Source organism: Salvelinus fontinalis, chromosome 41 (genome assembly GCF_029448725.1).
Source record: "Salvelinus fontinalis isolate EN_2023a chromosome 41, ASM2944872v1, whole genome shotgun sequence".
NCBI classification, from domain to species: domain Eukaryota; kingdom Metazoa; phylum Chordata; class Actinopteri; order Salmoniformes; family Salmonidae; genus Salvelinus; species Salvelinus fontinalis.
In genome coordinates, this window is record NC_074705.1 from 9,335,110 (window position 1) to 9,350,385 (window position 15,276).

At 40.4% G+C, this 15,276-nt stretch overlaps 1 protein-coding gene and 1 long non-coding RNA gene across 3 annotated transcripts in view; one reads left to right on the forward strand and one right to left on the reverse strand.

Moving 5' to 3' along the window:
- Positions 1 to 5,760: 5,760 nt before the first annotated feature.
- On the reverse strand, positions 5,761 to 9,096 carry LOC129840655 (POU domain, class 3, transcription factor 3-B-like). Of its 2 annotated transcripts, XM_055908690.1 has the most exons (3): positions 7,105 to 9,096; positions 6,699 to 6,791; positions 5,761 to 6,531 (listed from the first exon to the last, which is right to left on the reverse strand). In XM_055908690.1, exons 1-3 carry the CDS (start codon positions 8,323 to 8,325, stop codon positions 6,442 to 6,444), a joined length of 1,404 nt encoding a protein of 467 aa, XP_055764665.1. In that variant the 5' UTR covers positions 8,326 to 9,096; the 3' UTR covers positions 5,761 to 6,441. The 2 variants fall into 2 exon arrangements, with proteins under 2 accessions (XP_055764665.1, XP_055764664.1); XM_055908689.1 differs by having other exon boundaries at positions 5,761 to 6,791; positions 7,105 to 9,094.
- Positions 9,097 to 10,829: 1,733 nt separating this feature from the next.
- The window catches only part of LOC129840665 (uncharacterized), a 13,783-nt gene continuing 9,336 nt past the window's right edge, over positions 10,830 to 15,276 (forward strand). The window contains exon 1 of the long non-coding RNA XR_008757237.1: positions 10,830 to 11,124. This is a non-coding gene — a long non-coding RNA (uncharacterized LOC129840665). The remainder of the gene's footprint in view (positions 11,125 to 15,276) is intronic.

Here is a 15,276-nt window from a genome sequence, read left to right on the forward strand (position 1 = left end):
GTCAAAAACAGATGCCTGCAACAGACCTGATGAGGAAGAGAGTGCGGCGAGTGTCCATTTAAAACCCCCAACATGCTGTACGCTCGAATATATCACATCTTACCTCTGTGCAGATGACGTCCTGAATGCCCATACATCAGATGTATAGATGCTGTGGGAGGTTGGCGAGGTTGGTGAATGAAGACATGCGTGCGTGACTGCGGGTATGTTTGTAATGTAGCGGGATCTCACGCACCGCTCTTCATGGGCTGAAAGTGGGCTACCATAAACCCCGCGGTTCAACTTGGGTGAGAGACGTCTGTAGGGCAGACCAAAGCCGAGTCCTCCTTGATTATTTCACAATGGTCAAGTTGTCTTATAGGAGTATGAAGGGATGGAGTATGAAGGGATGAGTGTGACTGGGTAATGTGCACTTTGTCTTCTTTACGGTGCCTGACCTGCAACTGACAAGAGTTGTCAACTGTTCGGCCAGTTGCATCTAGCCACTGTATTTTCAGGTTGTTGGATATGTCAACTTATTTCTTTAAACGTGAATCAATAGAGCGTCTTGAAACGGAAGGACGCGGACAATACGTTTATAGATCAACGTCTATTTCATTGTCTTTATGTGTTGATTATTCGTATTTTTTTGTGGCTCACACACGTTTAGCTGCATGTGTATAGGCATGGGGCCGGTGTTTAGTAGGCCTACATTTTAAAAGCATAACAAATTTAAAAACAAAACATTCAATTTGAAGTTACTTTTTTGTATTGTTGACAGGCGGATCAGATACTGAAGCATGTTAGTTTAGAGTACTTAGTTAAACAGACTCTATTGTACCCATCCGCTGTGACCACGAAACCTTGACCTTCACGATTTATAGAAAGGAAACCCCAAGAGTCGCGTCACCGCCATACATATTTTAAAGCGTCCTCCATTCTTGCGCGTGAGAATGTCAGGTCGGGTAGGCACGAGGCAGTCGGAATTAGGAATAGGCACCCCGCGTGCAGCACATCATGCCAATCCGTGCAATTCAATCTGTGCTTTGTACGGTCCAATCTCCGGACCCTCGCTGTCAGAATGCCGAGTGATAAATGATATATCGTAGGCCTATATTCTGTATATGTGGTTATTATCATGTCCACATTTTCCGTTTTAATTTGGATCTAAATACTTGAAAGTGAAGTCCAATAACCTAGATGTTATAGGCAGGGATGAGGCCATAAGAAGTTGCAACGTTTATAGAGAGCACGCACTATATTAACTATTTATACACCTTCATGGCTTTGAATCAGTCACACATTAACTGACTATGTATATAGGTTTCTTACTTCTCATGTTCTTCTTATTTCTTATTTCTCGTGTGTTTTTGTTCAACCTTCTGTTATTTTTAGTACTACATTGATATTGACAACTGCATCGTTGGTTTTAGAGCTGCAAGAAAAGCATTTCACTGTACTTGTGCACGTGACATTAATAACTTGAAACTAATACAAAATGATAATATAAATATGCTACTGATTAGTCTATTTTATAATACATGTCTAATATAATATTGTAGATATTATTATATTATATTACAACGCAATGCCTTTGTGCTCAAGTTACTCTTCAAAACAAATTAAATCATACAATCAATCATCACAATTTTAAACGTTTTTGTTATAATATCATTGGTTACATCATTTTAAGTTGATTAAAGGTTTTATCTTTCACTTTCTGGAGAATAGGATGGGTACCTGCAGGCAATGAAATGGATATAAGGAATATCAAACCAAACCGTTTTAGAGGGAGACACGAGTCTGTGCCCGCAGAAAGGGAAACAGATGAAGTTTCTGTCGTCAAGGGCCATCTCTGATGAAATGGAGCTTCATGTGGAAGTATTGACATAATATAACATAACCATGGGAAGTACTCTATTACAACGCCCATTAGACTTGGCCTAGTGAAAAAGAGCTGGGCTAAGGGATTTTATTTATTTATTAGCAATAGAACAAAAGGCCTAAGAAGAAGAAGTTCAGTTTGGAAGGAGACGCATGTGTAATGACTCGTAAGAGATTAGGAATATATCAAATAAATATACATTCGATTTTATCATCATATCAGTCAAGAGCAGAACTTGAGGGGGCTTAGATATTTTTTGTGGGGGAATCTATATCACCGACAGAAGACTACACTTTTCGCAACAGGATATGAACTATAGGCCATCGATGAAGCCTCCCCATGGAAAACAACGCCGGTTTAATGCATATTCATGTAGACGGCACGTGGGAGAAGTAGAATATGAGGGAAACGATTGTGTGGGTCAAATTTTGACTGGGATATTAGACTTTCAAGGAATTCAAAACACTATACGTGCATGCATAATAGAACCGATGTTGTGAGAAATAAGCCTAAACTAAACCATATTAAACACTTTAGTATAGAGGAAATGTATTCCTCAATCTGCTATGACGTAATAACAACGTTGAGATCCTGTAAAGAGGTGCACACAGGCCCACATTATAACATATTAGGACTATACGTCTAATCGAGTCTAAGAGCACAATCTGAAGAATCAGGCTATTTCTCAATTTGTTGTGTTAGGTTGTTGTTTTTCGTCGTTGTTGTTGATATGTGTCACCCAAGTCTACCTATCAGCAGTTCATAATGTTGCCATTCGTTATGCTAGGTCCATTGTTGCGCCGTGCCTGAACGGATTTATTCTGAAGTGCAGAGAAAGTGTTGATATTTGAATAATGAATCCAAAAACACTCAACGTTAATCTGCCACATACTGTAGGCCTAAACTGGGCGCATAGATGGACTTGCAGACATCTAACCAAATCAAAAACGTCGATGAACATTTCTGCTACCACTGAATGGCTTGATCTGGTGGCGAAACAAATATTCTCTATGAAAACGGCCTTATGTTGAACCCCATTGTGTTGAGAGAATGTCCAAACTGCAGGGCTTTGGGGTGACGGGGGGCCTCCCCCTTTAACCCGGGTAACAATTGTTCACGATTTAAAAGAGAAAGTTACGCTGCCATACAGATTCCACAACGAGAAATATCCTTATGTGTTATGGAGACAAAGGACTAGGCCAGGGTATTGCCCACCAGGTTTTGAAGACACATGAAATGCTGAGCGAACAGGCTGGCTGGGCGAGAGAGAGTTTGTGCATAAAACACATCAAAACCAGTTATGTTATTTTGGAAGTCTTTACATGTCACGCTGTAGAAGAGAAATATTATAATTGTCTATTAATGTGGATCATTTTGAACCCTTCACACATACAAATAATGCTGCACAAGCATATTTTCCATGCATGAATGGTAAACGCACAATGCACTAAGTTTGCATAATGGTTATAATTAATTTGCTATTAAGCAATGCAGGTAATAATTCCTATACTAGACCCATAACGCAGTAACATCGATTCAGAACAAAATACTTTTGCAGACGTGTGAAACATATCACACACGTCATGTGACATATTACCACATTTCGAAGGTGGGCAATACGCCCCAGATTATCAAATATGGAGAATATGGAAAAGAATATAGATTTCCTGGACCTATTATATATTGTGTTATATCATGCCCCACCCATTTATTGAATTGGAATTATTGACAACTAAATTTAGTCAATGGGTTATCCCTCTTCACAAATACCAATTCGATTATATTGGGTGCGTTGGTGGCGGAAAGTTGTTTAGGCCTATATGGAAGGACGCGTGTGCTCACAATTATCTCGGCTATTTGAAATATCCAAATGAAACATATTCTTACTTTTTATATGCTTGTCTTAAATGATCCTACTTTTCTTTATAGGCATTTATGGAAATTGCATATTGCAAGTGGAAGCTATCTAATACCACCATTTTTTTTTGCATAATTCAGTTCGAACCAAACTGCATGCGTCTATAATCAGAACGTTGGCTATAGCCACCCATTTCTCTGGGATTTCATGCATTCGAATGACCAAATCTACCCGCGTGTCTGACTGGCACTCTTATTAATGAGGACAAAGGAAAGTGATGCATACTTCTTCTATAACGTTGAATTCAGTTGCTAAGCAACTAGTGTATGGGAAATCATCCGCGAAATTTAAATCTTCGAGCGTGGATAGTGCATTTAGCTGAATAGTCAACTTGCGAAAAAGTTGGAGAGCCGAGTGCATTTCCAAGCTATAGGTTTCGTCCTAATTTCAGTCTTAAGAAATCGAAATAGTTTATATAGGCAACACTGTAGCATAATTTATGGCGTGGCATGCACTATTACGCAAATAGAGATGTAGCCTATCCACAGGCCTATAGGCCTAAGCTGGACCAAAGTCACACAACATAAAACAACATGCGCAAACCTTAAAGGCATTGCATTCTCAACGCTAATGTCAATTTTACACAACAAAAGCTAATTCAAACATGTTTATACGCCATTATTGTATCTATTTGTATTCGTTGGCTCCAATGTCCAATTTGATAGGCCTAATCAATGTCCAACTCATTGCCCCAAAGCCTGGTGTCAATGTGAACTCGCAAAGTTCTCTTCAGTATTATTTTAAACCATAAAACATCTGTCTACGCCAAGACTACCATACTTTGAGGGTAACATGAGATATTTAGACTCGCTATGCTTTAGGTCAGCATCATGCTTGTTGTGTTGTTATCACACTAATGAGATGTATGTTTAATTTAAATCATCTCAAAAGGATGTTTCCAATAATGGGAATTCGGAAGCATTAGGCTATAGTCAGTGAAAAACGAGTTGTCCATGCACCCTGCACCATCCCATGCAAGAGCATATTTACACCATAGGCCTATAAGGAAAACCTAAACAGTGTAGGATACAGTCATCGCTTTGCAATTAAAAAGTAGAATATCCAATGCCAAAACTCTAATAACGTAATGACAACAGTGGATAGTATACAGTGTGTTCACATGCGCATGCATGTGAGTGTGTCGGGATGAAGAATCTTGACCGTATGAGCATATTTGCAAAAGAACAATACTGTTTCTCAAAACATAAATAAGGCCCATGAGATGTAACTTTCACTCCGAATATATGAATACACTGGCGCATGAAAACAATAACAATAAAATATATAGACTATACTGCTTTGAATCGAATCGTCTTACTCCTATACTGACGTAGGGCGAATTATTACATATTTTACAAACAATATCAGTAGCAACATCTACCTTTATGTTTGTCTGTAAAACATGACGCACAACTCCGGTGAGATAGGCCTACAGCATTAACCAGAGCTATGGAATAAGATCGGCAAGATCCCCCATATTGGGCCTACTGAGGAAGTGTCACGCGGTGGATGTAAACAAACGCATAGACCGTACTTTGAGAGACTAGTCGTCTACGGACTAATATAGGGCTAGATGACGCAAATGCTACATAATCAATAAAGTTATCGGATGCTGCTGCTATGATGAAGGTGGAGAAGCGAATTAGTTAAAGATAAATATGAATTGTGAATAAATCAAATATAGCCCGGTGAAATTGTCAACTATAATTCCCTATGGGGCTCCAATAACATTGACAGTGGAGATGCACAGAGGTTCAGCATTCGATATAACATAGGCCTATTTTTCCTAAATTATAGTATTTTTTGTAAACTTATGTTATGCAAATCTGTGACAAAAGTAGTTGGAACAAGAACAATCGGCAATTTCTCTGCGTTAACTTTTCTCACATCAAATAATATCACGAATGCATGCCTTGTTTCATAAACAAACGTAGCTAAATATTAAATTCAAATATAAATCTCAAAACACACAATGACGTAATTTCATTCTAACAAATTTATTGGTCTCAATCAGCTCGTAAGGAATCACTACTGAAATTAAATTACAATCAAATTATCACATCAAAATATACCCTTATTACCTAACAACTGTCAATGTCAGCTTATGTTGATTTGTGCTCCTTTTAGAAACGAGAATATAAAATGAAACAAAACAAATGAACTCAACAATGAAAACAGGAAAGCAAAACATCTTACACAAAGTTCTGGGGGGAAATAAATTACCGTTTGGAATAATTGATATGTATTCCGAATAGAATATTAAAACAAGTCATTTTGATGAAAAATATAAAGTAAATAAGTCAGATCAGCATCTGATCTAATGAATCTATATTGCCGGCTTTACAGAGTCTGTTGTTTATTAAAACCTACCAAAGAATACTGCTTAGAAATGGCAGCATGTATAGTTACATCCACAGCACCCATTCAGTCACACTTGGCAACGGAGAGGAGAAGAATTTCAAATAAGTGCAGCTGAAGATAGTCTTTTCAAATGTCTATTTTTATTTCTTCATTCACGGTGTTCAAGTCCCATGAAAAAAAATCAATTTGAAAAAAAGAGGTGATCTTTTAGATCAGATGGCGGGGACAGTCCTGGTGAGTTTATATTGTATCATTAGGCGTGGAGGGCCTCAAAATCCCAATTCCTCTTTGTGAAAATTTAAACCATGCAGTCCTCCCCGCAAAAAATATGTTGGAAGCTTCGTGGATGCCACTCTTCTTCGTATTGATGCTGTTGCAGTTTTTGTTCCTTTGTTAAAGTAGGGGTTTAAAATGTCCCATTTTTAAATATACAAATGCCTGCCTCTTTTGTCTTTCGCAAATCAGATACAGGGTACAGGGGGAATCTTTTTAAAATTCTAATAGGACTACTTGCTTTGAAATTTCCAGTTGGTGTTGTTAATGCGCCAAAATTACCTGATGGAACGAACTTGTAGTCACCCTCTGGTCGGTCGGTTCACTCGGCCCAGTTAAACTTGCATCTTTTAAGTAATCTACTAAAAAATGTCCCTGAAAGAAAGAGCAGAAGGAACCTTTTAGGTTAAGACATTTCAGGGCTTGGAAGAAGGTTATCGGTGCGTTTTGGGGTTGGGTGGAAAAGGGGGGTTTGTTTTGTTCTGGTGAAAAATATATAACACATTTGCAGTCTTATTCCTATTCCATCACAATCACAGTATCAAAAATGTTTTGGCTATCTTGACGATAGTCTGTGTTTTATCAGTTTTAATTTTATATAAAATATTTTTTAGTCTTGTGTTCTGCTCTATGTCTCACTGAACATTCGTTTGCAGTCCATGGAGGGGGGCGGTGTATCTGCACTCACATTGCCGACCTGCGAGTACACATCCTCCGGCGTCTGTGGCACTCCTGGGGGCGTCATCCTTTTTTCCTTCTGTCTCCTATTGCAAAACCACACTCTAACCACTTCTTTCTCCAGCTGCAAGTTGTCCGCTAGTGAGGTTATCTCTTGGGCCGAGGGTTTGGGGCATTTCAGGAAGTGGCTCTCCAAAGCTCCCTTCACGCTTACTTCGATGGACGTGCGCTTCTTTCGCTTCCTACCTTGTGCCGCTATCTTGTCGATGCTGGTCGGGCTGCCAGTGGTAGAATCTGCCTCCTCCAGCCATTTGTTTAGCAATGGCTTCAGCTTGCACATGTTTTTGAAGCTGAGCTGGAGAGCTTCAAACCGACAAATGGTGGTCTGAGAGAAGACGTTCCCGTACAGGGTGCCCAGGGCCAAGCCCACGTCCGCCTGCGTAAAGCCTAGTTTGATCCGGCGCTGTTTGAACTGCTTGGCGAACTGCTCCAAGTCGTCCGAGGTCGGTGTGTCCTCGTCGGAGTGCTGGTCGTGGCTGTTCACCCCTCCGTGGTGTTGCTGCTGGTGATGCGGATGCTGGTGGTGATGGTGGTGATGGTGGTTGCCGTGGTCCAGCTCTGGGGTGTCCCCCCTTACCAGACCCGGGTGCACCAGGCTCTGGCTCCCTGGTTGGCTGAGCATTCCATTCACCGTGAAGCCCCCGGGGTTGGAGTAGATCAGCGACTGCTGCTGCTGTCCCCCTGAAATCGAGTTGAGGTGAGCCGCAGTTGTGCTCCCCCAAGCCCCTGCGTGAGTCTGATGAGGACCTAAGTGTGGGGGCCTGTGGTGCAACGCGGTGCCCGTGTGTAGATCGTCTCTTCCCGAGTTGTTTTTCACGTCCTGCTGCTGAGGGCTGCCTGTCATACCGACGGGACTCGACGACCAATGCGATCCGGCTTCGGCTGCTGCTACAGCGGCTGCAGCTGCCGCAGCTGCGGCGTGCGGCAGGGATGTCACCCACTGATGAGCATGGCTCAACATATGTCCTCCGTTGCTCGCTGCCATAGCTCCCTGCATGAAGTCACTCTGTACCATCTTTACTGTGGGGTCTCCCCTGTACCCACCAGACACCGAGGTAACCGCAGCACTGCCCGGCTGCATACCACCGCCTCCAGAGTCAGAATGCACGATCGAGCCGGACGAGAGGATACTATTGCTGGACAGATAGGGGTTGGAAGCCGTGGTGGCCATTCCGTTAACCCTTATGAATATGTTTGTTGATTACCCCCCTCCCTTTTTCAGTTACTTTTTTCGAGCAGGCAAATTGTATCTCATGAATTATTCAAACTTTAAAAGTCTGGGTTGTATTTTGGCAAATACCATTGACTTGTTCTGCAAACGCCAGAAGAATAAAAAGGATAGGAAAAATTAATTTAAATCCGTATTTGTTGTGTTTACAGCATTTATGTATTTCAAATAGAAATTGATAAAATAGCGATGAATAAAAATCCAGGTTCTCAAAAGCAGTTTGAAACCATGTGCAGTCCGTCAAGAAAGTTTTGTCGTATTTAGAACGTCTGAGAGTTAAAATTAAAATACACAGAAAAAATATATTTGCCCCAACAAACTTCTAGTGGTCGAAGAAATTTAGCAATTTCTCCACGATATACAAAGTCCCAGTTTATGTTCCTATTGCAGGGGAGAAAAACACAAGCACTGGCTCCTTGGTTCTTTTGAAATTTAGCCGCTGAGATTTCTCCCTTGTTGCTTTATTCTTTTCTTTCGCTGTTCCTTTTATAGTACTGTAGAGTCTTTCTCTTTGTTCTGTTTTGATGTGTATAAACCTGCCAAACCGCTAACTCCCGCTGAAGTACAATCCAGTATTACAGTGCACGGCGATGGTTGCAAGCCTCTTCTCCCATTCGCTTGTTCGGTCTCTCTCTCTCTCGCTCTCTCCCTCTCTTTCTCTTTCTGACAGTTCGCTCAGTCCCTCCCTCAAAGCTCGAGGACGCACGAATGTTTACCCTGTGCCAAGCGTGCGCACATCGTCCACGTCTCGCCCCCCTTCAAATACGAGGAAGTCGAGTGCAAGACTCCCGTTGATTGGATACCCGGGGTATGATTGACAGCTCTCGCCAGCCTCGCTTGAGGCGCGTAAACCTCCTTCCGGCCGTTGCAATTGGCTGGTTTTTAATTCAATCCAAATAAATAAATAAATGAGCAAATTAATACAAAATAAAGGAATGAAATAAACAAAAAAATATCTGATGAATGTGTTCGTGAGCAATATGGAGCTATACATGAATTATTGTTTATGTGGGTTCTAAACATATTAAAACTTTCATATAAACCAGAATAGATTCACAATTGTCAAAAGCCAGAAAGTGTTTTAAAACTGTTATTGGTCGAAATAGACCTAATGACATATTGGATTTTTCTGCCAAAAATATGTTTATATTAGCCTAATATGCATAACAGCGATCACCTAAAAGAAACTATTTGAATAGACTTGGTGGAGATGGGGACCTTTTGTACATTGTGGATGTTAGTGTAGGCCTACAACTGTCATTGTCAATGTGCTGTAGGACAGTAATGCTCTTAGTACCTTCACATAACCAGACCATTTATTGTGTGCCCTTGAGAATGTTTTGAACAATATGACTAGTTATGTGATGCCATTTCTGTGCCATTTATCCACAAAACACCATCATATTCAATATTCCTCACGTCTTGCTTGATGGCTGGGCTTTGGTTCCTCGGAGTTAATGGACAAAGGTTGTGGGGATGCGTCCATGCGGAAACAGAACGCATAGGCAACCTCACTGAACCACAGGGAAAGAGAAAGTAGCAACCAAAACAAGGGTAAATTGAGCAGCCCTTGGGGGTTTTGCAGGGGGAAAAGTCTGCCTTTTAAATCTGAATACTACAACCAGCTAGTCTACGTTTGGGCCCTATAAAATTCACCTTCTTTTTAGATCACTCCATAACACAGAAATGAATGAGCCTGTGTTAAGTGGACCCCCTCAGCATATGGATTCGCCCAGCAGTGTTAATGAATAAATACCATATATAATATATTGCATCCACTGGCTGAGACGCAGTCACGTTCACGTGGAGCACTAGCAAGGACGCAGAGGATTTCAGAGCTACTGCTTGCTTACAGTGTTGGCTACTGTAGAGCAGCTATTGCCAGTATTATTGGCTATTCTTAAAGTTTAGGATAAACCATAACCCTGCACCATGACCTTACATTCGAGCTAGGGTCAGAAAGCAGGAAAAAGTATTACGATGATCTCATATTGTTTCCTAATAAAACCCACCGTGCCAAAGACTGAGCAGAGATTTTATTGCATATGACCAAAGATAATAGATTGGTGTAGTTTAGCACATAGTGGATGCCAGAGTTCCTTCATTCCCAGTAGATTTCATTTGGACCCGGCTCAAAACCGAGGAAGCCTCGCGGAGTTGTTTACATTGAATACAGGATAGGGCCGGTGCCATGGGGCCGTCCTTTTATTAATATACAGTGAGGATATCTGTCTAAATTACTGCTATACATTTCAGGTTGCACACCTTCAAACGATGGCTAGCGCGCGGTGAGAAACGTGACACCGGGTAATGGGAAGGAAAAATGTTGACTTCCAAAAGATCACCAAAAAGAGTAAAAAAATACATTTCTTTAAAAAATTCCCTGAGTTCAATGCATGTCGCTAAATTCAGTCTCTGTGAAATATGGTGTGCTTATTATTTATTTGTTTATTTTATAAGGTCCCCAAGTTCCCTGCTGGGGAGTTCATTTGTTTTGTATGGAAAAAAGAAAGGGGAAAAAAATCCCCAAGTATAACAAGAGACGAACAGTTAGTGCTGATTTTCATTTGCATAAATTTTCATATATTTTAGTGAAAATAATAGCGGAGCCGAGGAGTGCTCTGCTCAGTTGAGGCAGAGGAAAGAAAATCTTAGGGAGCACCGACTCGTAGGAAAGGAGATGGCCATTAATAGATTACAAATATACATGTAAAGCATTTTTCGACTATTCTTGGATATAAGGTAAGTCAAATAATATTTGAATTTCCTATACTATCCATACTGGAAGATAAAGCAATGTAATGTGAACTAGCCTATACTATACTAAACGTATAGCTTTACGAATTTCTAAACACGTATTTTAACGCATTTGATGTCATTTTAGCCCATATGTTATGTCACACTGCCGACATAAACATTTCCCACCTCTAACTCTCATAAAAAACATATATGTTGTTTTTCCTTTTTGAAACAAAAAATCAATACATGCTTTGTGTTGGCTTTCGCTCCCTTGCCTCGCTTTTATAAATAGTGAGCAGACGGTTAAGCTGTGCTGTTTTGTAGTGAATGTCCACTGGAGAAAGTGCAATCAATCAAATTTAAGCAGGATACCCCTTGGTTGAATTCTCTGGAGGAGTCGCATAGGCACCAGTGAATATCAAATCGTTTACATCAATCGATCCCGTGCAGCTGTAGAAAAGTTTGTTTAAAGTTGAGCAACAATAATGACAACCCACGACTTTAAGTTTAATCAACGGACTAGAATGCGTGCGATAACTGATCGAATGAGAGGCTATAGTCTATGTTTTGCTATAGGCTAAGGCTATGAACATCTAGCCTATTTGGTTCTGGCTTGCGAAATCATGGAGCTATTCCGAAGGCATATGTAGCCTATAGGCAATCCTTAAGATTACTGAAATTAAAACGATTATATGCAGATGCAGAGATGGACAACAATATTCAGGTTTTCATAAATCCACATGGAATGGTCCTCAAGCAAGTTTGTTTCGAACACAATTGCACGGACATTTTAAAACTAATACCAGTTGCATAACATGCACTATTTTTCTGACTTCATACTTTTTGTGGTCAGCGTCGAATTTCTTCACTTTACTGTGTTTTTCTCACGGGTTAACAGTGTGTGCCCTCGCTGTTAAAGATGCCGTCTCGCGCAGCCCCGCTAAGACCGTTTGTTTCATTGATGGGGAGGCATTTCTGAACCCAGCCTTTCGGTTGTCATGGTGAGCCGAATAAAAGAGGGAACACTAGTCGCATTAAGCTATATGTTTGTGCACTGGACTCGAGATGAAAGAGCTGTTGAAGCCAATACCATCTAGCATGCCTATAGCAGAGCCAACAACTCCAACTCCCCTTCTTCTCGGCACCACGGCCATACATGTAGAACCATCTTTACATTGCCAACACTCTAGAATGTGACAGACGCTCCCCTCACCTGTTAGCTATTGTTGTTTTAGATGGGGAAATTAAATTGAGTTCATTGTTGACTTTAGGTTAGATAAATATTATCTACCAGCAGGTGTCGCGCTTACTCATGATGGCAGGCCAGCCTTAGTGAGTAACAGTCGCATTATTGTTTTGTTGACTGCGACGCAATTTAAAAAATACAGACCTGACTTGATAGAATAGAGAAGCTGAATGACACGATATAGTACAAAAAAACACACAATTATAATAGGGAAGTGAAAGAAACCGACTGTATAAATAAGTAACTGGACTCCAAAGGCTTAACACAAAAATATTGTGCAATTACTAATTTATGAATTTGTCAATTATATTGAATTACAATAGGCTATACACCTATGTGATGTTCTCATTTATATACATGTTTGATATTAATGTAAATATTTGAAGTATCGTGATAATGCTGGGATAGGGAACATATACCCAGTGTTTTCCTCAAGCAGTAAGCCGATGTGAAACAAAACTAAACCCACATGGCAATCTACTTTTTCCTCACGCGCTTTTCAGTGCATCACTAGAAGTTTAGAAAATAAGGAAGAAGCTTGGACTACCTTTTATCTCGCTGCCTGCTCCACAAATAGCTGTTGTTCCACATTATGTGTGTGCTTTGAATAAACAGCATGATATTTTACATAATGGCAGAAATTAGGTTATATTTAGAAAATCATTATCATATCTTTGAATTATCGCAAATATTATTTTAAGTCACATATAAATAAATACATACACAATCAGCATGATATAGGCATAAGGGTTCTGACACTCATGAACAACATTGCTTTTATTTACAAAAACAATTTGACGTTAATCAAGTTAAACACATTATACTTAATATAATATCCTAATGTAGGCCTATATTCAGGACTAGGCCTAGCTATGCAAAAAAAGGGCTAATATGGGGTTATTATTTCTCATAAGCTTGATCCTGTGGGTCATATAGGTTTGCAGCCAAGCATAAATTAGAATAAACACGTATTTCAGTGTACCTCGTCGCTAATCGTTGACATATAATGGAATTGTTACTCTACTCAATCAGAAACCACAACAAATAACAAATGAGAACGAGATCCTCGAGAACCTGTCTGGGGAATTAAGCTCCTGTGGGTTCCATGCATGCTTGACCAGCCATTTAACTAGTCTGTAACAACCTCAGAGTATCATCATCATCATCATCATCATCATCATCATAATCATCATCATCATCATCATCATCATCATCATCATCATCATCATCATCATCATACACTATAGAAATATAACCACGAGGCAATATTAATAACACCAACATAATATAATTATTAATTATTTATAATAATACATCATGATAATGATAATAATAGGTTAATAATAATGATAATATTAATGCGGCTACTTCTACTGATGACCTATATCGGGTTTCACTACTGGCTTACGTTCAACACCAAATCCGAGATATTAGCTGTACAAATTCTCATAGGCCATTTGTGTATAAACTAGACCCATGTTTTGGTGCATATGCATTTATTTGACCAACGTTTTTATAGAGGACAGCATATTCTCCATTTCGGTTGGCTCATCTCATCATCTGAGACAACACTTTTACCTTTGAATTAAGGACATTTAATTGCCGACGTCACGAGCTTTCTGTCCAATCCATGCTTTGTGTTAGAAGTAGAAATCTTGTCCATGCACAGTAAGTGGACATAAGAAGACATAACAACTGCAAGTGGCGATTAAAATCATATGACCGTCTATTACGGTCAACAATGTATTGGTACCATGGTCATTTTATTTAAAGGCCTACTTAAGGTATACATCATGTATTTGCTTCACTTGGTCCATGCACTGACTAATCAGAAAATACGTTAATAACAGACGTTTAGTGTTCGTGTCAAGCCTAATGTTGATTTAAAGCCAAATCCAACATGGAGTAGGCTAGGCCTAGCACTTTAATGATAATGCATCCAGTTAATTAAACCAGGTGCACAGTGAATAACAGCCAGCAGATACAAATATTCTCAATTTGCGACATGGTTGCATTATAGGCTATTATAAACACAATTTGAAGCCTCAAAGTAAACTACACAGGGAATCTATTTCAATTAATATGTACCCATTATGTACTTATTATGACTGTGATATGTGGTTGTCTCACCTACCTTAAGATGAATGCACTAACTCTAAGTGGCTAAGGACAAGAACCTCTGCTAAATGACTTAAATGTGTAACGTAAAGTGTAGTTATTGTAGTCTGATTGTATCTGTTCCCTGTGCATCCCTGACCTGTACAGTGCACCTCTCCTCTCAGCCTGGTGTTTAGAGGGATTGGCTTGGTCTTCTTCCATGGATCTGTGATGTGCCCTCCCTCCCTCCCTCCCTCCCTCCCTCCCTCCCTCCCTCCCTCCCTCCCTCCCTCCCTCCCTCCCTCCCTCCCTCCCTCCCTCCCTCCCTCCCTCCCTCCCTCCCTCCCTCCCTCCCTCCCTCCCTCAGTCCCTCCGTCTCTCCCTCCCTCCCTCCCTCCCTCCCTCCCTCCCTCCCTCCCTCCCTCCCTCCCTCCCTCCCTCCCCCCCTCCCTCCCTCCCTCCCTCCCTCCCTCCCTCATCTGCCTACTACTCATTATTCATAAATATATCAGCTGGCCCTTATTGATTGTTTCTTGTGGATCGGAAATCAATGTAAATGTCATAATTTGCTTTAAATGGGTGTCTAGGTAGCTTCCCAGGGAGAATATCAGAGAATACTGTATACAGCATTTATGGTGGCTTGTCTAGTCATCAATGAATTATTCAATGAGAGGGTTTGTTTGTATCGTCCTATAATGGCTGTGCTTTTGTTTTCCACTCTAGAGTTGGCCAGTGAGATTGCTGTATTGATCAGTGATAGCAGCAGCATTTTGACATCACCGAAGTGTGTAGTTATAGTATGAAATATTGAT

Coding starts and splice junctions, on each gene's coding strand:
- LOC129840655 (XM_055908690.1), bottom strand. CDS start 8,325: ATGGCCACCACGGCTTCCAACCCCTATCTGTCCAGCAATAGTATCCTC. Junction 6,792..7,104: donor TGTACTCGCAGGTCGGCAAT/GTGAGTGCAGAT, acceptor TCTTTCTTTCAG/GGACATTTTTTAGTAGATTA. Junction 6,532..6,698: donor CTACAAGTTCGTTCCATCAG/GTAATTTTGGCG, acceptor ACTTTAACAAAG/GAACAAAAACTGCAACAGCA.